Genomic DNA, 25,061 nt, shown 5'->3' on the forward strand with positions numbered 1-25,061 from the left:
ATGGTAGAGATGCTGCCAACTGTCATTGTGCTGGTCTTGGCAATGTCCGCGGTTGCCAGAAATAACTACACGTGTGAGTAAGTGTTGGGGGAACCTTGGTGGGGGTTAGGGCATCTTAGGAATAGTAGGTCCCACCTAGACTCCCTTTGTCCAGTGCTAGAATCATTAGTAAGCGGAGCCATAGCAGGTTCTGGATAGTCTCAGTTCCTGTGACCCGCAACCCCAATTCAGACCCTTCCTGCTTCCAGAACCACAATCCCAGAATCATTCGGTTTCCAGGTGCCCATGGTTTCCCAGAGAAAGAGATACCCCCCCCCTCCCTCTCTTTTCCCACTGCTTCTCCAGTAACTGGCTTCATTGCCTCTCAAGCATTGGGTCCTAACCTTTAGGGGCCGCTGTTCTATGGAGGTCAATCACCTGTGCATGACTGCAAAGGCATTATGTTATATGCCGCTGCACTGCTGTCTATCTGAGGACCCTTACTCCTAGTGGACCACAGTGCACATAGCTCAAAAACTATCGGTAGGCTTTCCCCGGTGATGTAGCTCCCAGAGCTTCCCGCTCAGGAGTCCCACTGCGTCTAGACTGACCCCAATGCTTGAGCCACTGTGTCACCTTGCAGCTACTTTCTCCAGACCTGGTGCTATAGCCCCGAGACCTCCTTAGTCATGTGAGACTTGCTGGAGTCTCCCATCCAAGATTGTTCCTGGAAAGCAATTACGCCCCTCTGCCTCCATAGCACTGTGGACTACCACTGTGTCCTGGAATCCCTCAATACCTTTAGGGCCTGTATAGATATTTCCTGGAGACTGTGGCCTCCTGCATACCCTCCCTTGATTGCCCTCTTTCTCAGAAGTTCCTCCCCATCTTTCCCAACCCTATGTCCGTGCCTCCTCCCCCGCCAGGTGAGGTACAAAGACTGGATGCCTCTTCTTGGTTTGAGCAGTGTCCTGGTCTCTCCTCAGTGGCCCCTGTGGGTTACGATTCAGGCAGAACCCACAAGCAGGTATCCGGATTGTTGGCGGGCAGAATGTGCAGCGCGGGGCCTGGCCCTGGATGGTCAGCCTACAGATCTTCATGCCCCATAACAGCCGCAGGTACCACGCCTGTGGAGGCACCCTCCTGAACTCCCACTGGGTGCTGACAGCAGCTCACTGCTTCGATAACAAAAAGTACGTGTGGGACACAAAACAGGGAGGTCTGCAGAGTACTCTTAATGGAAAGGGACATTCCCCAGGGCCTGGCTATGCCCCGATCTCTGTGGAGCTCTGGGGCCGCACGGTAACCAGATTCTGACGGGGCTCCGAGGGGCGTTCTCCCCACGGGCTTCTGACTAGCCAGCCTGTAAATGAGAACGACTGGCTTACCTTTGTGCCCACAGAAAAGTCTATGACTGGAGACTGGTTTTTGGAGCACAGGAAATTGAATATGGAAGAAACAAGCCAGTGAAAGAGCCTCTGCAGGAGAGATACGTGCAGAAAATTGTCATCCATGAAAAATACAACATTGTGACAGAGGGGAACGACATTGCTCTCTTGAAGATCACTCCTCCAGTTTCCTGTGGGGGCTACGTCGGGCCTGGCTGCCTACCTCATTTTAAGGCTGGTCCTCCCAAAATTCCCCAGACCTGCTACGTGACTGGGTGGGGATACATAAAAGACAATGGTGAGTATAGGGGGGAGCTCGTTGGTGGGCACTGGTGCCCATTCTCCTTGCGGTCTTTTCATGGCAGGGGTCATGTATTGATGCGTGGCTGAGCTGTTTCAGTTCTCATGGAATCATGAATAGACCCTGCCATAGGCCCTTTCATAACCAGAGAATTCAGTGTGAGAGAAGCTGAGTCTGGATTGTCTGAGGGCATGGCTGGCAGTAGCCTACCTATGGAAAGGCTGAAGGAGAGGTAAAGTAGAACCTTGACATACTTTAGAATGTAACAAAGCTGTGCGAGTCTATCAGCTGGAGGCCCAACTGCTAGACTTTGGGCATTGGAAACTTAAACTGAAGCAGCATTTGCAAAAGGCCTCTGGATATGGCTTGGTGTTTTCCTCACTATTGCATGGAAGGGCTGGTCTCCGGAGTTGAGCATCTCTAACTTCTGTGCTCCCAGGGATGTCTTAATTCACCACCAGCAGCAGGTACCTGGGCATATTTTCTTCCCTGGATAGTCATAGCACCAAGACTCACCATATCCTTCCAAGTTACTTGCTGTTCTTTATGTAGACTGGGAAGGATGTAGGTGGTGGGTATAATTTTCTTTGGGTCGTTAGTTCAAGGCCCTTGGGATTGTCCAGAAATTTTTTTTTTTCCATTTAAGATAAGTGCCTTTCTAGCCCTCTGTCCTTATTGAAAGTGTTTGCCTTTTCCCTGGCTCAGACCTTTTCATGCACCAATGTTACCTGGCCCACATGGCACAGAGTGAGTAGAGACATGTGTTCTGTAGTAGACAAGCTGACAGGAAATGTTCTAGAGTCATTAATGACTCCAGAGTAATATCCTGACTCCCAGACAACCTCTCCACATCCTTAAAGTCAAGGGCCACTGTTGGTACCAGAAGTAACATGTCATATCTTTACGGCACATCAGGAGGCAGCAGGGTACTGTCAGTGGGATAACACCCAATAGAACTTGTTCCCTGCTCATGGGCAGCCCTTTCATCTTCTCATAAGTGGTTGTACAGCTTTTTATTGTCACATTAGGGGTGTGGAAATGTGACGGAAATTAGCCAAGCTATCAGTTTCTTCTTTGATGTTGGAAAGTCTGGCTGTCTAATTCGAGGCAATTTAGTCATTTGGGGTGTACAACTCAGCCTTTTTTTTTTTTAATTTGGAATCTCTGCTCCGCTCTCTCTTATTCTTTCCCTAGAGGTGATCTAATTCTTTAAAGCAGCGATTCTCAACCCATGGATTGCGACCCCCACCAATAAACCTCCATCTCTGAAAATATTACATTCTGAAAATATTTACATTGCTGTTATGTTTGTAACAGTAGCAAAATTACAGTTATGAAGTAGCAATGAAATAATTTGTATATTTGAGGTCACCACAACAGGAGGAACTGTATTAAAGGGTCGCAGCATTAAGAAGGGTGAGAACCACTGCTTTAGAGGTTTACTACCTGTCCTGTTCTTTAGGGAAGGGGGTCTCACCCTAGCTACTTTAGTTTTTACTGGCCTTTGCTGGCATGTGACAGTAGCTATTTGAGCTGGGGATGGGTGCCTCATCCCATCTGCTGGTGCCTGTGGTGTCCTAAGCATGAGGTCACACATTATTCAGCTCTGTCTTGTCTTCCCTCTGATTGTATGCACAGTTTGTGTTCTTGTGGTCCTTGGGTAGCTGGTCTCTGGTTCTTAGAATCCTCTTAAATTAGTGAGGGTATCTCTCATTTTGTCTTGCAAACACAAACCTGCCATAAAGGCCTTAGTCTTTAAAAGTCCCCAGGCCCCAAACTCCCATGGCTTGGTTCTGCCTCTGATTTGGGGCTGGGAGAGGTACCTAGATATTGTTCCTTTCCCTGGGTTTCTGAGTTCTGATAACCCTTTTGTTTAAATTGTCTGGTATTGAGAACATTCTGTTTCAGAACACTTTGCTTTTCACGGTGAGGTCCATGACTTTCATGACTATGACCTCAGCTATAGACCTAAAGTTTTCTTAATGACTAGCGAGTTAGTGCCGTTCCCACCTCAGGAAACAATGCTTGTACAAACCTCTCTCTGTTGTGAGGATGTGAGGAAAAGTGGAAGTCCTATTGGAAACAGAAAATAAAACATCTCCTGCTCCCCACCAAAAAAACCCTTTAAATATCCAAAGCTCAGTAAACACGTATTAAGCAGATCCCTATAGCCTGCCTGTCAAATGCTTAGCCTTTCATGTACGAACTCCATGCATTTCGTGTCTTACCACCGCACTTGCATGGTGGTTTTGTGTGTGCCTTGCATCAGGGTGTACCATATCTGTGCTGCACATAACACCCAAACCCACACTGCCATGGGAGGGGGCTATCAGAGGTGCTGCTGGCTGCATGTGATGACGAGGCACAGCTGTGCTGGTTCTGAGGCTGTGTCTGAAGTCAGTTGCGTGTTGGTTGCCTGAGCGGAAGTGTAACTGCGTCTTTCCTAAACCCCATGATAGAGTCTGTGGTAGTGAATGAGGCCCTGACTCAGCTCTCCTCTTCTAAAAATCTCCTCAAAGCAGATCTGAGACACAAGGGAGGATCCCGTCTGAAGCTGGGTGGAGGAGTCCTAATGGAGGATTAAAAACAGGGAGGGGTGACTTCTAGACACACAGTGGAGAAAGAAAGGTGTGTCTCACTCAGTCATGGCGTGGAGAGGGGCAATCCTGGCCAAACTCTTGACGTAGGTGGGTGGTGCTCCAGTCCCTCATCCACAGTGGGGACAGTAAGACTTAGTGCTTGGCATGTACTAGGCGTGCTTGTTAGAGCTACAACTAACCTCCACAGCCCCTCATCTATCATTGATATAGACATCGTCTATCCTTCCTTTCTTCTTCCAGGCAAAATCCTTTTATTTCTGCCCCCATTTGCCCTTTCACTGTGCATTTCCTCCCCTCGAGTGTGAGGTGAGCCTGAGGGATCTTTGTTTAACCACAGCCTTCTGTAGGCCGGATGGGAGTTCCGGGTGGGAGGAGGCGGGGCTTCCTCCTTCTCCCCGGTGAGCACTGACCACTGTGTGGCCTGGCTGCAGCCCCCAGGCCATCGCCTATCCTGATGGAGGCACGTGTGGACCTCATTGACCTCGACCTGTGTAACTCAACCCAGTGGTACAATGGGCGTGTCACAACAACTAATGTGTGTGCAGGGTATCCTGAAGGCAAGATTGACACCTGTCAGGTAACTTTCTTCCGGTGCCGGGACCCAGCCCTCCCCGCCCCCCACCCCGCCCCGAGAAAATCTCACTGTAGGTCCCTGATCTCCATCCTCTCCTCCCCTTACCCAAGGGCCCACTTCAGTGACTCCTCCCCTGATGCCTTCTTCTTAACATTGACCATCACAACTAAGATGGGGATGATATCTACCATCTGTCCCCAAAGAGAACCAGTTATCACACTTTAGCATCCGATCCCAACATCAGCACTCAGGATACATTGCCCAAACCCGGTCCTGGAAAATGTTTTCCTCTTCCCCAGAACGCAAAGTACCCAAAGCCACAGTGTTCATGAATGCAGAAAGCCGCATGCATGTACATGTGAGCTCATCTTATCGAAAGGCATCTCAGGCCTTGCCCTTCGCATTCCAATGGATATTGGTAGTTCTGACTTTACCAGTTGCATCTAAGGCAGCAGGAAATTATGTGGCTACAGACATTGTTCTCCCACAGCCCCATGACCCTTCTGGGAAGGGAGAGTGGCTCAGGCTGAAAGTGACCCCTCTGTCCTTCTGGACAGGGGGACAGTGGTGGGCCTCTCATGTGCAGAGACAACGTCAACAGCCCCTTTGTGGTCGTGGGGATCACAAGCTGGGGGGTAGGCTGTGCCCGTGCTAAGCGTCCTGGAGTCTACACAGCCACCTGGGACTACCTGGATTGGATTGCTTCCAAGATCGGCCCTACCGCCCTGCACTTGATTCAGCCAGCCACTCCTCACCAGCCTACTACTCACCCACCGGTCACTTTCCATTCTTCTTTTCACCCTCCTTGGTATTACGAGCATATGCCGCCTCGGCCACGGCCGCCTCGGCCTCTGCCACATCGACCATCTTTAGGCCAAGGCCACGAATCACTCAAACCCCTATCTCCACCCCCGACCCCAGCCCATCCTGTATCCTTCACTTATGGTACTCATGGCACGAAATACTACACAACACTTTCTTTTGCCCAGCGTGTACAGCAACTCATAGATGTCCTGAAGTTTAGGACTTACCCTATGCATGACTCCTCACGTTACAGTGGATCAATGAACTACCACCAATACACCACTTTTGATCCCTTTTCCAACAAACCCCGTGGGCGCCTCCATTCCTGAGAAAAAAGAAATGAAATAAAGCATATATTTGTATATAAATACGTAAGCCTTCTGGACTTCTTGCCTTCCCCAACTCAACCCAAACCCCCCTCCATCAAATTTATCCCCTCCCTCCTTCACCCTCCAATAAAATGGAATTGTTCATACATTCATACTGTTTTTTTTTTATAAACTTTGAATTTGAACACTTGAATAAGGCAAATTAGGGCCATAGGCCAAAGCGTGGTCCTTATTCCATACTTATTGATACTGGCAGGTGTTCTTTGCCTCTGTTTATGAAAAGGGAGGGTGGGATGAAAAACCTCTACCAGCTGAACTGACCAGGAAAGAAGGGACAGGCTCCCACTAGGATGCTATGTTCTCTCTCTCTCTCTCTCTCTCTCTCTCTCTCTCTCTCTCTCGTTTTTTTGAGACAGGGTTTCTCTGTGTAGCTTTGCGCCTTTCCTGGATCTTGCTCTGTAGACCAGGCTGGCCTCGAACTCACAGAGATCCGCCTGGCTCCCGAGTGCTGGGATTAAAGGTGTGCACCACCACCGCCCCTCGAGGCCATGTTCTCTTAACGCTACAATGAGACTAGCCCCCGGAGATGCTTCTGTGTGAAAGGCCAGGCTCCTCCAAGTGCAAGGGATGACCAGGCTGCCCAAACAAGTGTCTGCCACCAAATAGTCTTACCTGTGGCTGTTCGAATGTCACCTGTGCCAAGTTCTTACTGGGCTGTAGCTGAATCTATTAGTTCCTGGATTCAAGCACATAAAAACTTATTTGCTAAAGCTTTCCAGAAATAAGAGTGGGGGAAGGGGTATCTTATGGATGCACCTGAGTTTGAAATGACTTTCTTACCATCATTAGATATTTAAGAATATCCATGGTAAGGAACAGAAACCAGTTTGAACCTTTTTAATAACACAAAGATATGCAGAACTAACAGGAAAGGGCCAGAAGCATTCTCAAGGATGAGAGAGCCCAGCAAGGCATGGACAAGGGCTGAAGTTTCCTCAGAGTGGCTGCTGGATGCTCAGTCGAGGTGTCAGACTTGCCCTGTACTGCCTGAGGCTGGGGTTGGTCTTCAGCCAGATCACATTTGTTTCCAAAGTCCTGGGAAGGACGTCTTGATGGGCTCTGTTCTGCGGTTTCCTCTGGTTAAGAATCAAGTCTGGTGTTTGGATGAACTCCTTGTGTTATTAAAGATGGCAGGGCAGAGAGAGGCAACACCCCTTGAAATCACCATGTGCTCAAGGTTGTATTTTGCTTTTCAGCTGTGTTTTTTGGAATTAGTAGGTGTGTGAGGCCATACTCTGACCCCTTTGTGTTAGGAATGAGAGCCCAGAAGGACCTCTGCTGGGTGTGCTTGCCTGCTTGATCTGACACGGCTGTGCACCCGTATGCAGAAGTAAAACTTTTTGCCTCATTGACACACTTTGGATTGTATGATCACCTTCTTGGGACCCCCAGACCTATTTCTAAAAGCCTGGCACCCAATGTGAGAGGCTCTTTCTCTGTGACCAAAGGTCGTGGGAACTGATTCCCATCCGGGGAGGTGCATCCTGCTGCCTTGTTGCAGTGGCTCTGGATATGGATACATTCCCGAGCTCCTGAACTAATGGAAACCCATATTGGAAAATAAATCTTCATTGTCGAGATAAGGGCCTCAAACGAGCATGGCGGCAACCTGGTAATTTCCATTCCCAAACCAAGGTAAGAAAATTGGACTATAGAGTACTGTCATGTGGTTGGGCATTTTTTTTTTTAAGAGTATGAGAATGTGGCTAAGATGTCAGTCACAGGCTTTTCAAAGTGAAAAACCAAAGGTCCAGGGGGAACACAGGAAACCTCCAGTGCAGGTGCGTTTGGGTAACTCCAGGGAGGACTTGGGAAAGGGAGAAATGATTGTCTGGTGTTCCCCATTTAGTCCATCAGGGTGAATTTTGAGGTTCTGAGAAGACAGCTTCTGAACCAAGAGACATAGAACAACAAAATTTGGACGTGTTAATACTGCTTTGGTGGCTGGGACACCCTGGAGGTTGTGTGAGTGACTGAAATGTTTAACCCAGTGGGATGCAAGTGTGGACTCCCGATCTGCAGCTCCAGTTTCCTGTGAGGAAAAAAGCAGTTTGCATAGGGTTCAGGTGATATGAGGGTGTCCACAAAAACTCCAAAGTTAAACATGACCTCTGATGTTTTTCAAGGTCTTCACTATGGGAAAAGAGAGGTGGTTGAGCCTCTGATCAAGGCATCCCAGTACAAGATAAGGATGGGAACCAGGCTCCCTTTCTGGGTAAGCAGAAGGATACAAGATCTGAGACCAATAATAATAAAATGTCATCTAAAGCATGTGCTCCAGGATTAGAACAAAGGGGAAAAGAGATAACAAGTTAAGACTGGGTGTCTTAGGGTTTCAATGGCTGTGATAAAAACCCCGTGACCGAAAGCAATTTGGGGAGGAAAGGGTTGATTTCAGCCTACAGTTCTCAGGTTTAGACTTCATCATGAGCCAGGGCAGAGCAGGAACTCAAGCAGGGCAGGAATCTGGAAGTGGGAACTGAAGCAGAGGTCTGGAAGGAGTGTTGCTCCTCATGGCTTCCTTGGTCTGCTTTCTACACTACCCGGGAACACCAGTCCAGGGATGGCATCACTCACAGAGATCATAGGTCCTTCCACATCGGTCATCAAGACACTATCATAAAGGCTTGACTATAGAGCAATCTTATGCAGGCATTTTCTTAAGATTTCCTCTTCTCAGATAGAGGTAGGTTTGTGTCAAGTTGACAAAAATCATCTAGCACACTAGGTAGTAGGTGAACTTATAGGATATGTTAATGATAAAAGAGGAAGAGTGTGGAGGAGATGCTTATGATCTTTGCTGGAGAAAGGAACCTGGGGCCCTCTTTTCTCTGAAACAACAGCAATAAAGTAAACAGAATAGAGAGCCCTCCTTGTAAGTGGGGTCCCTTTGTTCACCTCTCTTTTCATCTGTGCTGGGAGCTCCAGTTCTGAACAGCCAGCTCCGGTACGAGGTGCTCTTCATCCCTCCATCTCTAAATTAAGAATGAGCCTCAAACAATGACAGGGTACCCAAGTCTTTCCTTCTCAACAAAGGAATCTCTTCAACTGATGTTCTCCTTCAGCAATATTCTCCTGGGTGGGAAAAAAAAAGTATTGTCAACATCCCCCTTCCCAGTTCAGAGGTCTTAAATTCATAAAGGGAACTAAGGCTTTTGATATAACACCCATATGCGATGTCTGGTCAATTGGATCAATACCTTGGGCCCCAACTTTGTACATGACCTGAGTTAATGTCAGTATTTTTTTTTAAATTTATTTATTTTATTTCATGTGCATTGGTGTTTTGCCTGCACTGGAGTTACAGACAGTTGTAAGCTGCCATGTGGGTGCTAGGAATTGAACCTGGGTCCTCTGGAAGAATAATCAGTGCTCTTAACTGCTGAGCCATCTCTCCAGCCCCTACTGTCAGTATTGAGTATTGCCTTCTCTGGTCAACAGAGGGGATGGTAAGAAGGGCTGTCTGCACATACATCCATGTAGGCAAAACACAAAGACAAGATTCCTGTTCAAGTGGAGGTCACAATCTTTTTGGGGCTGGAGAAATGGCTCAGCAGCTAAAAGCACTTTTGGTCTTGCAGAGGACCTGGTTTTGGTCCTCAGCACCCACATGGTGTCTCAAAACCACCTGTGAATTTCAGTTCCAGGGGCTCTGACATCCTTTTCTGAATCTGAAGGTACCAAGCCCACATGGTACACAGACATACATGCTGGCAAAATACTCATAAACCTAACATTCCCCCCTCAAATAAACCCCACAAAAATTAAAAAGAAGTGCTGTGGCTGGGTAGGATGTGATGAAAAGAGAGTTTAAAAAAAAAAACAAAAAAAAACCAATCAACAACACACCTGAAATAGTAACAATGAGGTTCATCGAGGCCACATGAGGGATCTTTGAAACTTGGCCATAAGAGGGATTGGAAAACCAGTACTCCTAGACTACAGATAAAACCTTTAATATGCAGTAAGGAAAAGAATGGCCTACAGTGTTTTTAGAAAGGCTAAAGGATCAAATGAAGGAGTATTTGGGATTAAATACCAAAGAGTGACTGGGACATGGGATGGTAAAGCTACACTTAGTAATGAACAGCTGGTCAAATACAGTAAAAAGTTACACAAGATTGAGGTTTGAAAGGACAGAAGATTCTAGAGGCAGATCAATGCTACTAATACAGGGAAATGTAGGAAGAAGGAACGGAAAAGAAAACATGAAGTAATATCGCGCATGACTTTTGCAGAGGATTAAAAGACTCTGATAAATACCTTTTGTCGCCTCAAACTGCAGTTCCAGGGCTAATGTGGTGAGTTGGGGCTCTGAGTGTGCTTTCTTTTCTGCTTTGTTTTCAAGGAGTATGCCCTCACACCCAGATCATTTTGATAATGTGCCCAAGGCTCTTGTTAAAATGTGCTTTTTCTTTTTCTAACCACAGGGAGAAAAAGAAAAGAAAAAAGTTTGCTTGAGACTTGCAACAGGAAAAATGCTTGGTGATTAAAAGTATGTATATAGGTAATCTTTTTTTTTTTTTTTTTTTTTGGTTTTTTCGAGACAGGGTTTCTCTATGTAGCTTTGCACCTTTTCCTGGAACTCACTTGGTAGCCCAGGCTGGCCTCGAACTCACAGAGATCCACCTGGCTCTGCCTCCCAAGTGCTGGGATTAAAGGCGTGCACCACCACCGCCCGGCAGGTAATCTTAAATTTGCTACAATATGCCATGTATGTTATTTGGATTTGATTCTTATTTAGGGAAATAAATAGTAAATGTGTATGAGGGAATTATTGAGAAGGATATAAGTATGAGTTCATTTTTTTTTTTTTTGTAAAAAGTGTTAAAAAAAAGAGGTACTTTAGATAAGGATTGATTTTATGTAATAAAACAAGATTTTTGGCCTAGGAATAAAAAAATAAATGATGAAGACTTATTGTTTTATTGCTATGAAGAGACACCATGACCAGGAATTGGGGGTTTAGAGTTTCAGAGAGTGAGTGTGCTGGCTAGTTTTATGTCAACTTGACCCAAGCTAGAGTTATCTGAGAGGAGGGAACCTCAATTGAGGAAATGCCTCCATAAGATCCAGCAGGTGGGCATTTTCTTAGTCCTTGATGGGGGAGAGCCCAGCCCATTGTGGGTGGGGCCATGTCTGGGCTGGTGGATCTAGGTTCTATAAGAAAGCAGGCTGAGCAAGTCATAAGGAGCAAGCCAGTAAGCAGCATCCTTCCATGGTTTCGGCATCAGCTCCTGCCTCCAGGTTCCTGCCCTTCTTGACTTCCTGTCCTTCATCGATGAACAGTGATGTGGAAGCATAAGCCAAATAAACCCTTTCCTCCCCAAGTTTCTTTGGTCATGGTTTCATCACAGCCACAGTAACTGAGACAGTGAGTTCATGACCATCATAGCAGGGAACATGGCAGCAGGCAGGCAGGCATGGCCGGGCAGTGACCAAGAGCTTATATCCTTTTTGTCAAGCAGGAGGCAGACAGAGAGAGGGGTAACTGGGCTTTTGACATATCAAAACCCACCCCTGGTGACCCATCTCCTCTAATGAGGCCACACCTAACCCTTTCCAAATAGTTCTACCAACTACCAAGCTTTCAAATACATGAGCCTGTGGGGGCCATTCTCATTCAAAGCACAGAGAGTACAAAACCATGAAAGTTTAAAGCCAAGTTATGGAAGGTATGAATAAATTATAGAAGGTCTGTGGAGAATGGGACTTCAGGGTGATATATATTTGATGATAATAGTTGACTATAACCCTCAGATTATACTGATCTACTTGTGATAAAATTTCCAATTTTTTTTTTTTTTTTTGGTTTAAGTTTTGAGACAAGGGCTCACTGTATAGCCATGGCTATTCTGGAACTCACTATATGAACCAGCCTGGCCTTGATCATTCACAGTGATCTGCTTGTGTCTGACTCTTGAGTGCTAGGATTAAAGGTGTGTGCCTCCACACCTGGCTCCATGGTATTCTCAATAGATAAAAGTTGCAAATATTTATCAATGAATGAACAATTAAATTGTCCAGTATATACATTTTGGAACATGATTTAGCCATAAAAGAAACAAAGTACGTGATGCATAGATGAATCTTTCTCTGTATCTATCTATCTATCTATCTATCTATCTATCTATCTATCTATCTATCTATCTATCTGAGACAGGGTCTCTCTCTATAGTCCTGGGACTCACTATGTAGTGAGTCCTCTGCCTCCCAAGTGCTGGGATTAAAGGCACACTATACTCTGCTCTGGATGAATCCTGAAAGTGGAAGAAGTTAGACACACAAAGTCACATAGTGTATGTTTTTACTGATATGAAATATTCAGAATTAATAAATCCACAGAGACAGAACACAGGTTTATCATTGGCAAGGATTTCACTTTGGAGTGATGGAACCACACAGAATTGGCAGTTATACCACATTGTGACTGTGAAATGCACTGAATGGTTAGTCATATGAAGTTCATCTCAGACATTATGTCCCTATTTAGTCTATTTAATTTAGTCCCTTCAAAAACCAGCTAAATCATAAAGCATGACAATGGACCCCCGAAAACTTATCAAGACGTAGTCTAATGACAGCTATTGTGCAGTAGTTGGTACCTTATGAGCCCCGCCCCCCAACACTAGTGCTAGTGGATAAAGGCACTTTCCCCTTTCCCCAGAGAAGTGTCTGAGCTAAAGCAGGGGCCACTTTGCCCTGGAGGATACAAGTTGTCTCCTATGCCTCATGCATTTGCTGACAGTCCTCTGGTCTTCAGGCAGGACCAAATCTGGGACAGTTTGTCCTTCAGAGTTGGGATTGGGGATGGTAGTTACGTTGGCCTCCAGCCGAGATCAACTTAACTTGATTCTCCCCTCACTCATCTGAGAAAACAGCCCCAGTAAGCCATCTAAAAACTGCCATCTTAGGCTCTGCTTCCAGGAAACCTGATACAAAACAGCTACGTGAAATCAATATTGGTAATTTTTTAGTACATGAAGTCTATCTCAACAAAGCTATTTACATAAAAAGAAATAGTTACTGGATTAGAATGTAGTTCAGTGGTAGAGCACTTAGCTAGCTCATGAGGTCCTGTGTTCAATGCCCAAAATTGTAACACTCACATATGTGCAACATACACACACACCTACCCACCCACCCGCTTATTAATCATTTACAATAACTATAACTATATAACTATAACTATATAACTATAACTATAACTATATAACTATAACTATATATATGAAGAGTTTCACTCTATAGCTCTGGATAACCTGGAATCCATTATGTAGACCAAGTTGGTCTTGAACTCAGAGATCCACCTGCTTCTGCCTCCTGAGTGCTGGGATTAAAGGCATGTGCCACCATGCTTAGCAACAAGTTTTAATTTTTGTTCTAGAAATCTTATCTCATCTGAGTAATGCATTTCTGAAAATCCCTGATCAGAAGTCGAAGTTGAACTGTATCATTTTACTTAAAGGGGAAACACACTTGTTGCTGAGATCTCAAATCAATATTTAATTAAAGAACCCACAAACAATAAATTCCATTGAAATGGTCTCCTGTAGTCAGTCAAGACTTGGGCTACAGCATGGCAGCAGATCAAGGCAGTCTTCCTTCACCACTGTGGTTGATGTCTGTCTGTCTGTTTCAGACTACGAAGTACACGAAGATACTTAGCGTGGTGGTTTGAATGAGGGTGACCCCCACTAGTTCATGTGTGAGTGCCTGGTCCCCAGCTGGTGGACCTGTTAGGAAGGATTAGCAGGTGTGGCCTCGGAGGAGGTGTGGCCTCGGAGGAGGTGTGGCCTCGGAGGAGGTGTGGCCTCGGAGGAGGTGTGTCACTGGGGATGGGCCTCTGAGGCTTCAAAAGACCACTCAGCATTTCCATTGGTTCTTTCTGCCTTGTGCTTGTGGGTCAAATGTAAACTCCCAGCTACTGCTCCAGCTCCCCGCCTTCCTGCCTGCTGCCATGCTCCCAGCATGATGGCCTTGGACTCACCCTCAGAAACTCACCCTCATCAAAGACTCTCTTCTGTATGTGGTCTTGATCACGGCATTTTGTCACAGCAATAGAAAAGTAACTGAGACACTTAATGTTTATGAAATTTAATCTTTATTGTACAAAAGGAAACAATACAAACACAAAATAATGAAGACAATGGAAATGATGCTGAAGACAATCATAAATGCAGGCTAGCAAGCTGCAGGAAGCAGGGCAGCTCTTCCCATGCCATTTCCTGCCACCCACAGAAGATGCTAGACAGGTGGAGGAACACTTTCTACCCTGAGATGGAGGCTTCAAAAGAAGCTGTTGTTCATGTAGTGGGCAATAGTAATGTGTGGATATGACTAGATATGGCTAGACTTGGTGTGTTTTCATGTGACTGCAACAGAGTCCTGTTCCTGTGCTCTTAACCTGACCTAGAAGAGCTCCTGAAACAGCACTAAAAAAATCAACAGTCGTCTGTCCAAAATATTGTTGAAAAAGTTGGTTGGGAGACTCAGAGGACAAAGGGACAGAGGTCACAGATTCTGCAGGACACAGCGTAGTTAGGGGTCAGTAAGCCTGTCAGCAGCAAGGAGAATCCCTGAGGTCAGTTTGGGATGAAAGTCAACAAACATTACATGTCTAGTGAGAAAACATGAACATGTTCACTGATTCTACACTGCCAGGCTGCTGGTGGGGTGGGGAGATTCGAAAGACATGGATCCCTCATCCTGCTGCAGGAAGTTGGTGGGATATCATGCCTGTCTAGTGTGTTTGTGTTGACCTCATCATGGACCACAGAACAGTGGGTTTGCAGGAAGTTGAGCAGGGGTAGCCTGGAAAGGTTCTCCAGAGATGTTGGGCATTCCAAATAGCTCCCTGATACCCCCACTCAGCCACATGCGGGTGTCCTCTTGGTTAAGAAGGAGACGGGCTCTTGACCATGCCACTGGGCTCTTGGTCTGGCGTATCCTCTTCTTTCTGCTCCAGCTTGAAGTTCTGTGAACAAGGTCATATGTTAGCCCTGATCCCACACTTGTCCAATTACAGTTCTAAGGCATTGATTATGGCAAAGGCAGGCAAAACTCATCTGCTGGATTATGGGTTTACATCACTGAAGAAATCATCTACTTTTTCTATTATACCTGAATCTGGGCCTGACTTACCTCAAGCTCCTGTAAAACCTCATCCATGAAGTCTTGGGAACTTTCCTTGTAAGCCACAGCTAATCGAATTGCATCATTGAAGAGCTGAAGGTGAGGCAGAAATGGCAGAAGTAGAGCATTGGACAGGGTCTTCGACCCACCTTTATAATCTTCACTGTGCCTTCTCATCACCCTGATTCCAGTCAGTGGACTCGGGCTCACCAAATGTGGTCCTCTCTGCTGCTCCCAGCCACCCACTGTCCTTGTCTTCCTCCTTCCCTTTCCCTTCTCCCTGGAACACCAGGACCCATAAGTCACTTTGGCAGACCGCCTCTCGTTTGCCATTACCTTCACAACATTGGTACCATCGGCAGCTGAGACGAAGTACAGGGGCAGGGAAAACTTCTTGGCAAAACTGAAGTTCTTTTGAGTCATCTGTATGTCTGCTGCAGAAAGAAGCAGGGCATTGGCCCGTCCACCCAGGGAAAAGGGAGAGTTTGGGAGGAGGGTCAGTGGAGGCTCTGTGCTAGGAAGTAGGGAAGGGGTGGTCAGTTAACAGAGATCTGTGTCTTGGGAGGGCAGGTTTGGCTGCTGGCATCCCCACTGGGAAGGGAGTATCTTGGGAATAAAATATGACTGAAGGCTACCCATCCTTGGAAAGAAGGAAATGGGTGAGGCTGGGTCCCCAGCAATTACTGTCACCCAGGTGCAGGGGTGGCCCCACCATCAATTTTATTGGCCACCAGGATGCATGGGATCTCCGGCCTGAACTCCCGAAGTTCTGCATACCAGGTACCCAGGTTCTTATAGGTGATTTTCCTCTGGACATCAAATACCTACAGAGGGTAGAAGACAGTTTAGATGTGTCAAAGTACTTTATCAGTTCCAGACAACACACACCCAAATAGGTGTATGTAAACTCAGACCAGCACCAGAAGAGGGCCATAGAGAAACCAATGGGCACACACACCAGGTGAAGTCAGTCCCAGACAGAAAAGAGGTAAGCTCAAATACCAAATGCCAGAGCAGGACTGAAGCTAAAATGGCTGATGCCCCCACCTCCCTCAACTGTGTGTGTGTGTGTGTGTGTGTGATTTCTGGGGTTACATTGCTCCATTTGCCTTATTTCACATTCTTTTATCTAGTACCCTTGGTTATTAGAATTAAGAATTTATAGGTTCTCAAGGGCTTTTGTGCTTAAGGGATTGTGGAAGAAGAGGTGATGAGTCCCTTCTGTGACCCCTCACTGTCCTCATGCACTAGCTGGCAAGCTCCTCTGGTGGCCTTTATGTGCACACCACTATCAGTCTATGTACACAAGTAGTCAAGAGTCCTGTGCATGTAGACATGAAAGAGCAACTCTAAACCATCAGGAGGCTGATGGAGACGCTGGCATCTAAGAAGAGACCGACCACAAGCACCATTTTCATTGAATGGGTATGAACTGCAGAAGGAAGAGCAGGTGGGGATGGTGTGGAGAATGGACCAGCCTCTCTGTATCCCCCTGTGCTACTCCTTATGGATGAGATGGCACCCAGTCACAATGAGAGCAGTGGTATGTGTATTGTAGGCGGGTTAGGTGGTGTCAAGTGCTATAAAATGCCAGGGCATACTTAATGTTTTGTAGGCAGACTTACAGCTGTGGTGTCAACTTATCCAGCCCATGTGTTATCAGAGATGCAGCACCTGCTTCCTTCCCTTGTGATTAGAGCCAGAGTGACTTACAGCTGTCACCAACCCATATGGCTCCTACCTGGTTGTCTTTGGGCACTCAACCTTGAGTTCTAGCTGCCATTCCACACCAGCTCTTGCTGACAAAGTGTTCTCATTTGGTGACAATCCCTAGGGTTCACAATTCAGACAACTAGACTATGGGACTGGGGTTCAGTGCCTTAGAACACCTATTAAATATGCACAAAGTCCTGGGTTTATTCCCTAGTACCAAACTGAATCAAACCTTAAATAGTCTTTTGACTCATGCCACAGATGCTTAGCATGGTATTCATGAGAATGTTTTATCTGTGGATTAAAAGAAAAACACATTTCTTCAAAGCATGTAAGAGCGGTGGCCTAGAAAATGAGCCCGGGAGCTGGGAGGCAGGAACTCCCAGGAGACAGATTTTCAATCTCACTTGAGCTATGTGCACACTGACTTTTGGTGACTTTTGTGCTATTACCTGAAGCCATCCATTATTGGGTGAACCCATGGTAACTATCCTAGATAGTACAGTGAGAGCCTGGGAGGGAGGTGAGGGCTGGTCTGAGAGGGAAAGGTCTTTTAGAAGCAGTGGGTAAAGGCTGAGGGTAGTCTTGAAGTTTCGCTGTGGGTGTGCTCCATCAGTAACTAGCTACGGCCTTGTCTCAGCCATGTTGTCCTTGGATGCTACAATGGCTATAGGAGCCCAGCTTCTTTGTCTTTCTTTTATCTGCCCCATCTGAGGACAGCTCCTCTGGGCACATTCTCTTTTAGAAGCATCTGGGTGGCTTTGAACACTCTCCTATATATCTATATTTGGTAGTGGGGCTCAGGACTGATGAGCCCCTTGTCTCTTTACCCTTTGGGCCCAAACTGCCTAGTACCATTTTTTTTTTTTTTTTTAAAAAAAACCACCCAGCTGGTTTCATACCATGATGCAGGCGTGAGCTTTGTGGTAGTAGGAGGCATGCATGCTCTGGAACCGCTCCTGGCCTGCTGTATCCCAGAAGTCTGCAATATGAACACAATTCTGTTTGCCAAATGGGGTTGGGGAGTTGGAGGGCAGAGAGACCCCCCACATGCATTTCCATGCAGGTCTCTATGCAGAAACATGCATGTATTGTGAGAGGTGTGTATGCAGTGCTATGTGTAGGAAGACCCAGACCCAGAAGGAAGGATAGTGTAGACATGAGTCCCAGTAGGGAGAATGTAGGTGCCCTTTGTCCCCACACTGAAGATATGGGGCCCCAAGACTTAAATTTCCACAGATGGTGGACAGTCAGGGTATGTGGCCTAGTGACCCCATGGGAAGGTCATGTCCTACATTTGAGAAGTAGTCAGGCCACAGATCTATTTCTTGACACTGGCTGCATGGTAATCCCTGCAATGGACAGGTCTACTCCCTGCCAAAGGCATCTGTGCTCCTTTTCCCTCTGGTGGATCTGTCTTCCAGTGTCTGCTTTTCTACATCCTGGCCTGTACACGAGTCCTGGCCTGGGTGTTCTGAGACTCTATGTCCTGTGTGCCTCCATAAATGCTCTCTGACTTCCCATTTTTCTTCTTCACTCTCCCATGAGCCTCCTTTCCTACCACCCTCCCCCCCACTCAGCGTGGCCTGGGGGCCCGTGCTGCTCACCCACAAGGATGGTCTTGCCGTCTACTGTGGCCGTGTGTTTATACAGAGTCAGAGCATATGTGGACAGTTGCTGTGGCTGACTGGATGCAGGTTAAGGAGCAAAGGTGAATAAAAAGAGGTAAAGGAATGGGGAAGGGGGCGTTTGTGTGAGAGGATGGGCCCCCTCCTTACTTAGCTTTTCTTAATCTTTTGAGACAGGTCTCACTGTAGTCCTGGCTAGCCTGGAACTCACTATGTAGACCAGGCTGGCCTTGAACTCACAGAGACCCACCTGCTTCTGCCTCCCGAGTGCTGGGACTAAAGGGGGTGTGCCACCATGCCTGGTGCTCTTTTTGTTGAGACAGTTTTTCCAATATAGCTCAGGGTGGCCTCCAATTTGTGGCATCCCCCTGACTCTATCCTCCCTATAAAGAAGTTAGATTTCAAGTTGAATGACTCCTACAGACAGATCCAACTTCAGTGGCACAAGGTCTAAGACAGGGCCTGGAGAATGTCCTGGATACCTAACTGTGAGGTAACATGGAGCAGGATTTTACAGAAAAGTTGTCTTAAGTGGTGTCATGATGCTAGAAGATATAACTGTGGACACTTTGAGTCTTTCATGGACAGAGTTCTTATAGACCAGAGCATCATGGTTGTCCCACAGAAAAAACCACCCACAGGCAAAATATTTACCAACTGAAGTTCACTTGTGTGTGAAACACTAACAGAATGCCTAGGGAACAGCATCCCTCGAAGCTGAATTATGTTGGACAGTTTAATGAGCAAAGCTGAAGCAAGACAAGTGGGGCTTGGTATAGACTGAGTGACTGAGTCGAAGTCTACGGGAGCTCTAGGAGCTAAGGTCAGGGGAGAGAGTTACAGGTCCTGCAGTTCTTGCACGAGGCCCTCAGGGGTTCACTTGGGGAACTTTAAGAAGCTCTCAGTTATAGCTCCCTACTCCAAATCTGTACAATGGGACAGTGCACAGGATGAGGGAAAAGCTGACACCCCCCCATTTTTAAAGCTTATTCCTACCAAAGACTTTTTAGACTCTGAGGAAAGAGGTGAAATGATTTACCCACGGTCAGAACTACTAAGAAGGAGGTAAGATTTGCATCCAGGCTTTTGATACAGACTAAATACTATCTGCTATTCTTCCTGCCTTCCTGGTAGAAACCCCAATTTAAGTAAGCTCTGGACGCAACAGCCTGGATTATATGATGCAGTTTGGGTCAATCAGTGAGGAACTGGTGTGCAGCAAACCCACTGGTCTTTCCTGGCTGCTGCTCTAATGGGGTGGACTGGAGGTTATGATACACGAGAGTGGGAAAAGCCACAGGAACAAAGGACATTTCAAGGCTTTAAGGATACAATCCATCCATGAGAAACCTCTCCATGAGTCTGTAAGGGAAATGTGTGAGGTCACAGGTCATGTAGCATCTCTTTCTTCTTGTCCCTACTTTATCACCCCTGGGCTGACAACTTTGAAGCCACCTGAGACTTTCTAGGTCTTGCGAACTTTCAGCCAGTTTCTAGTCAAGCCTGCACCATGGGAATCATCATTACCAAGTCCACACAACCAAACCACTGGTGTTACTCTATGGGTCAATTTGCATGAGGCTCTCTGATCTATTATTTCCATCTCATATACTGCTATACATAGAATTATCCCTGTCTATGCAAGGGAAACTGAGGCCAAGAAGACGATTCTTCAATCAGTAGTTATTTTCAAGACTGTCATTCCTTAAGGCTTTGCTCAGATGCCACCTGAGCAGGAAGGTGACTCTGTAATAGGTAAGAAGTTCCACCCAGCTTGTACTCTTTCATCCCTCTCTGCCCTGCACAGAACCCCAACAGAAACACTAGTGGGTGTCCTTTAATGCCTCTATCAATCAGAACAGAGGATGCGGCACAGCAGTGTGTGAATCTTTAGTCTACTGCTAGCTTCCAATGTCCAGGCAGGGCACTGGTGCCCAGTTATCCGAACACTTGACGGTGAGCACAGCTAACAAGCTTAACTTAGTATACATTTTGGAGCCACAGGACAGCCTTGAAGCCTTTTCTTGCTATCACAGCCACTGACTCCCAGTCAGACCATACAGTAAATCTACACAAAGAACAAAACAACAAACCTCCCACCTCTTAGAAAGATATTAAAATCATATACATATGATTTATATAACGGTGTATAAATGTTTTAAATAAAAAACAAACAGATTTTAACACTCCTATGATTGTTAATTTCAAATGTCAACATGATGTAGTCTAGCACCACCCAGGAGAAGGGCCTTGGGGCCTAGCAATACTGAAAACTGGCGGAGAATTCTTGAGTCGCACTGAAACTGAAATGAGGGTTTTCTCCCTTACCAGCCTTCCTCTAGACAGAATCTACTGTGGTCTCTCTCTAATATTCTGCTTGAGGTCTGAAAGGGGCTGGGACTACTTGTCTTCAAAATGTCCTAGAGGCCAGAACTGTGTTAGTCTTCTGACGGTCTGTTAACAACTTAGTTTGTTTTTAAACTGCATTAAGTCAGGCTAAAGCTGACTGAGGCGGCGCTCCTGGGGCTTCTCTCCAGTTCACATTTCTCCAAAGGTCTGTCAGTTATTAAGTCAACAATCTGGTCTCCCCTTGCCTGCCGCTTCAGTTTCCTGTGGCAGTTCTAAATTCAAGTTTGGACCAAGGGCTAATATTTACTGGGTAATCTTCCAAATCCTTACCTTAATTGTATGGGATGTTGTAGAGGTTAAAGTAATTGTAAAATATGACAGCAGAACTTTAATGCAAGGTGGAGAAACAAATGTGAATCCATGAAGCTGGCCTAAAGCTAGCAAGACCTCTAGGAACTCCTCACGGCTGAGTCTGAAGTACACTGTGAGGTGATCTGGGAGCTGGTGGGGTGGAAGACTAAATCAGAACTTTACGGAGGAACAACTCTATCCTCATTCCTTGAAGGCAGAAATGGGCATGCTCCTTCACCTCCTCACCCCGAATGGGCGAGAGGTAGGATGCCCGATGGAGACAAGCCAGAAGGACTGCAGAACCTCTCTTCAGCTCTCCAGGTGGAGAGTTCTACACCTGCACAGGCAGGCACTGAAGGAGGAAGACTTTAACACCATCTCAGCCAATCATCGTTGCAACCTGTGCTTTCAACTCAGGGAGTCCCTCCAAGAAAGCATCTTTACCGTCTTTATTCTACCGGTCACGGTCCTCTCTCCATTCCCATTGTCCCACATTAGCCATCCCTCAACCTTCACACATGTAGTAACACCCCGCCTCCGCACTCTGTACTGTCCCAGCCATTCCCAGGGCGACCCACCCACTCTACCACTTCCATCAGGACTCAGAAAACTCCCTGATTTCTGTCCCTTTCACTCTCTCCCATTTCCTCGTAAATACGGTTAAAGACATGAGGCTGTTCTTCGGACACACACACACACACACACACACACACACACACACACATACACACACACACACACACACACACGGGCTCCAGTTGAGGCTCCCCCTCACCAGCTCATAGACACCACCACACTCTTCATTTCTGGAGGACTTTTCTAATCAATCCATTCTGGGATCCTTTTCTCTTCCCTAATCTCCCAACATACTTGGACTTGCCCACCGCGCTGTCCCCCAGACAGATGATCTTCACGTTGTCATGGGCGTCATATTTCTCTTGGTCCAGCTCACAATGCTTGCTTCTGTCCCCTGCCATGAGCTCCTGGCTGTAGACAAGAGCCAGCCTTGGAGTCTTGTCACTATCTGGAAAAGTCAACAAGGGGCCACCATTAGAGACGGGATCTCCCTTCAACTAAATCCACTTTCTTCTTTTTCCTGAACAGCCCATGGTGCATGCCCAAGGACACCCATCCTGACAACCTGGCCACCATCTGCTGAGTCTTAGGGCTGGAGCTTTGTCTCGAGATTCTCCTGTCATTTCCTGTTGCAGGTGTGCTTGGGCCACACCTCTCCTCCTACCTTCCATACTAGACATACATGTTCAACATACAAGTTTTCGTACTTGTAAAATGCAGAGCAACAGACAACAACAGATAGTGCCTAAGTCACATGGTCAGGCTGATAGCTGATAAAACTGAGATGACACTAACCACACAATCTATGATGCCTGGCCCACACTCTTGACCTACCTTCCCTTCCCACCTTGTTGCTTGCCATCAGTAGCTGGCTCACACTCCCTTCACCTTGGTATTCCTCAAAACTTTTTTTTTTTTTTTTTTTGCAGGTGTTCTCAACCTTCCTAATGCTGCGACCCTTTAATACAGTTCCTCATGTTGTGGTGACCCCCAACCATAAAAATTATTCTCATGGCTACTTCATAATTGTAGTATTGTGACTGTTATGAATTGTAATGCAAACATCTCTGTTTTCCGATGTTCTTAGGAGACCCTATGAACGAACAGGTCATTTGCCCTCCGTAGGGGTCGTGACCCCCAGGTTGAGAAATGCTGCTCTAGTAGTTTCAACCGTTTCTTAAATGTAGACGATACAAACCACACCCACACCAAGATTTTGTCCTTCACCGCCTGAACTCTGATATTTAACTGCTCATTCGGTTTGTAAATAGGAGACTAGGGCATATGGGAATGTTTCATGTTAAACATAAACAGTACTTTAGTTCTGTGCAAACTCATACTCCTCACATTTCCATAAGTACCAGACAGCAAGCACCACCACTCATTGTCAACACCGGTGTGCAACATCATCTCTAGCCTGGTCCGCTCGCTTCACACCCAAATAAGACTCGGCCAGCAAAACTGCTAGGAATGCACAACAATTCAGATTCTTCGCTAGCTGGGGGCACAGCAGCCGGAATTTGCACTCACTGATCATTAACTCGAGCAGACACCGAAGCAGGCTCAACTGGCTGCCGTGAGGGCTATGGCGCAGGTGTGGGCACTAGCCTGGCATAAAAAACAACTCCAGGGTCCCGCGTTGACACGACTGACCGTATTTCCTTCCGCACAGCCATGGCCTCAGCCCACGCAGGAGCATCGTCAGGACTCTGCCCTTTCTACCTCCACCCTGCAAAGGGAGTGATCCCTTCGAAAGCCAAACCCCATCTATCGATTCGCGAAGGAACCCCTCAGTGACTGTCGCTGTCCTCACGTTTTTAGGCGCCCACCAGGCCTCACCACCATCTCCCGGAAAGGACTCGCGAACTGCGGTCGGGCCTCGGCCCGGTCCCCGCCTTCCCTCCGCCCCACCGCTCAGGCGGGTTCTCCGGGCACTTTGTCCTCGCTTCGGTTTCGGGGGACCCGGGACACCGCCAATGCGCTCGCCACCACAGCCCTGGACCACAAAGGCGGCAGCCTGCTTACCCGCTAACAGGCGACCGCACTCCGGTAGCGGCTTGGCCGCGTCTCTGCCGCTGCTACGCGACCGCGCCAGGCCCCCGAGCCGGGCTGTCCGGCAATGGCCCGAAGGACCCCATTGGGGCACGGGCTGGCTAGCGCAGTGCCTGGCTGCCTGGCGCCTTCCAAGGATGCACATCTGGTCCACTGGCCAGGAGCATCATAGAGTTGGTGCACTCAGCTACTGGCCAGGGGTGGGAGTGGGAACCGCAGGTTAGAGAGGCATCTGACCAGCAACGGATTGCTGCAGGTTGTGATACCCTTGAGAGAATATATCTAAGCAAGTTTCGCGACTTTCGTCATCTGTGGTCTGTCACTGTATTCTGCTTATGCGGCCATATGAATGTGTAGGTTGTGGGAAAATTTGGTTTAAAGTCTCTGAACGTGCAATTGAATAAAAAAAAAAAAAGAAAAGAAACAGAAAGGAAGGACATGACTGCTCCTAAGTATTTATTGTTGATAAAAGGGAGAGCATAGCCAGAGGTAGGAGAGAACATGATCCTGGGTTGGTGCATGTGGTGAGAAGAGGGAGGTTTTGAGCTGACTTGAGTTTCATTTAAAAAAAAAAACGACTAAATTTTGGCTTGGGATTAGGACAAACATACTTCTGCCATTTTGTGCTATAGCAACATTCTTAGCATTGATCATAATATCTAAACTGTGAAATCAACTATGAAAAATGTAATATCAAATGTTCAGCCAAGACTTAATATCTTATTACATAAAACTAAAATTAAACAAGCACATCTAGATTTTTCTTTTGTCTTAAATGTTAAAATTTATATGTGTATCAGAATTATTATAAAGTAAAGTTAAAACACAATTCTATATGATTTATCATCAATTAATGAGTCATGTACCTATTTTATATACCTGTATACCTGAGTTCACCTAAAAATTTCTAGGGTGAAAGAGGCCATGAGAAGAAACAATGTACGAAGCTTTGGCCTAGACAGCCTTATGTGAACAGAAGTTAGGAGAGGAGCCCACCCTGTTCTAGCAGTTCTGGGTTTATTTGGCAGGTATTTGTGAAAGCAGGCCTTAATGCGATGGACTCCCCGGATCTGCTGCTACTGGGCCCTCCTAGAGTAGTGATAGGGTTGTGTGCTCACAGTTTCTGAGAAGATTGGAGGATTGGATGAGATGAAACAGAGCATGACACATAGCATACACGGACAGTTTGGCTCAAAAGCTTTGTAACCAAAGGCTCTCAGGG

General features: G+C 46.7%; 2 protein-coding genes across 6 annotated transcripts; one reads left to right on the forward strand and one right to left on the reverse strand.

Annotated features, from left to right (window-relative positions):
* Acr (acrosin) lies at nt 1-5,991 on the forward strand. 2 transcript variants are annotated; one of them, XM_036208002.1, is made up of 5 exons: nt 1-77; nt 966-1,172; nt 1,382-1,665; nt 4,700-4,845; nt 5,400-5,991. In XM_036208002.1, the coding sequence occupies exons 1-5, from the start codon at nt 1-3 to the stop codon at nt 5,973-5,975; spliced, it is 1,290 nt and encodes a 429-aa protein (XP_036063895.1). In that variant the 3' UTR covers nt 5,976-5,991. The 2 variants fall into 2 exon arrangements, with proteins under 2 accessions (XP_036063895.1, XP_036063896.1); XM_036208003.1 differs by having other exon boundaries at nt 5,408-5,565.
* An 8,125-nt stretch (nt 5,992-14,116) lies between these two features.
* On the reverse strand, nt 14,117-24,001 carry Rabl2b (RAB, member of RAS oncogene family like 2B). 4 transcript variants are annotated; one of them, XM_036208749.1, is made up of 10 exons: nt 23,813-23,858; nt 23,318-23,516; nt 22,082-22,235; nt 19,844-19,873; nt 18,491-18,570; nt 17,786-17,865; nt 15,883-15,994; nt 15,507-15,604; nt 15,180-15,263; nt 14,117-15,012 (listed from the first exon to the last, which is right to left on the reverse strand). In XM_036208749.1, exons 2-10 carry the CDS (start codon nt 23,322-23,324, stop codon nt 14,932-14,934), a joined length of 726 nt encoding a protein of 241 aa, XP_036064642.1. In that variant the 5' UTR covers nt 23,325-23,516; nt 23,813-23,858; the 3' UTR covers nt 14,117-14,931. The 4 variants fall into 4 exon arrangements, with proteins under 4 accessions (XP_036064642.1, XP_036064641.1, XP_036064640.1 ...); XM_036208748.1 differs by lacking the exon at nt 23,318-23,516 and having other exon boundaries at nt 15,507-15,601; nt 23,813-24,001; XM_036208747.1 differs by lacking the exon at nt 23,318-23,516 and having other exon boundaries at nt 23,813-23,998.
* Between the last annotated feature and the right edge of the window lie 1,060 nt (nt 24,002-25,061).

The sequence above is a fragment of the Onychomys torridus genome, chromosome 16, assembly GCF_903995425.1.
Source record: "Onychomys torridus chromosome 16, mOncTor1.1, whole genome shotgun sequence".
Taxonomy (NCBI): domain Eukaryota; kingdom Metazoa; phylum Chordata; class Mammalia; order Rodentia; family Cricetidae; genus Onychomys; species Onychomys torridus.

Excerpts from the sequence above, each read along its gene's own strand:
- Acr (XM_036208002.1), top strand. The coding sequence starts at position 1 with ATGGTAGAGATGCTGCCAACTGTCATTGTGCTGGTCTTGGCAATGTCC. Across the intron at positions 1,173-1,381 it reads CACTGCTTCGATAACAAAAA|AAAAGTCTATGACTGGAGAC; the intron begins GTACGTGTGGGA and ends TTGTGCCCACAG. Across the intron at positions 4,846-5,399 it reads GCAAGATTGACACCTGTCAG|GGGGACAGTGGTGGGCCTCT; the intron begins GTAACTTTCTTC and ends CCTTCTGGACAG.
- Rabl2b (XM_036208747.1), bottom strand. The coding sequence starts at position 23,984 with ATGTGCATCCTTGGAAGGCGCCAGGCAGCCAGGCACTGCGCTAGCCAG. Across the intron at positions 18,571-19,843 it reads AGGTTTCTCATGGATGGATT|TCAGCCACAGCAACTGTCCA; the intron begins GTATCCTTAAAG and ends ACCTGCATCCAG. Across the intron at positions 15,605-15,882 it reads GGTGGCCAATAAAATTGATG|CAGACATACAGATGACTCAA; the intron begins GTGGGGCCACCC and ends TTCTTTCTGCAG.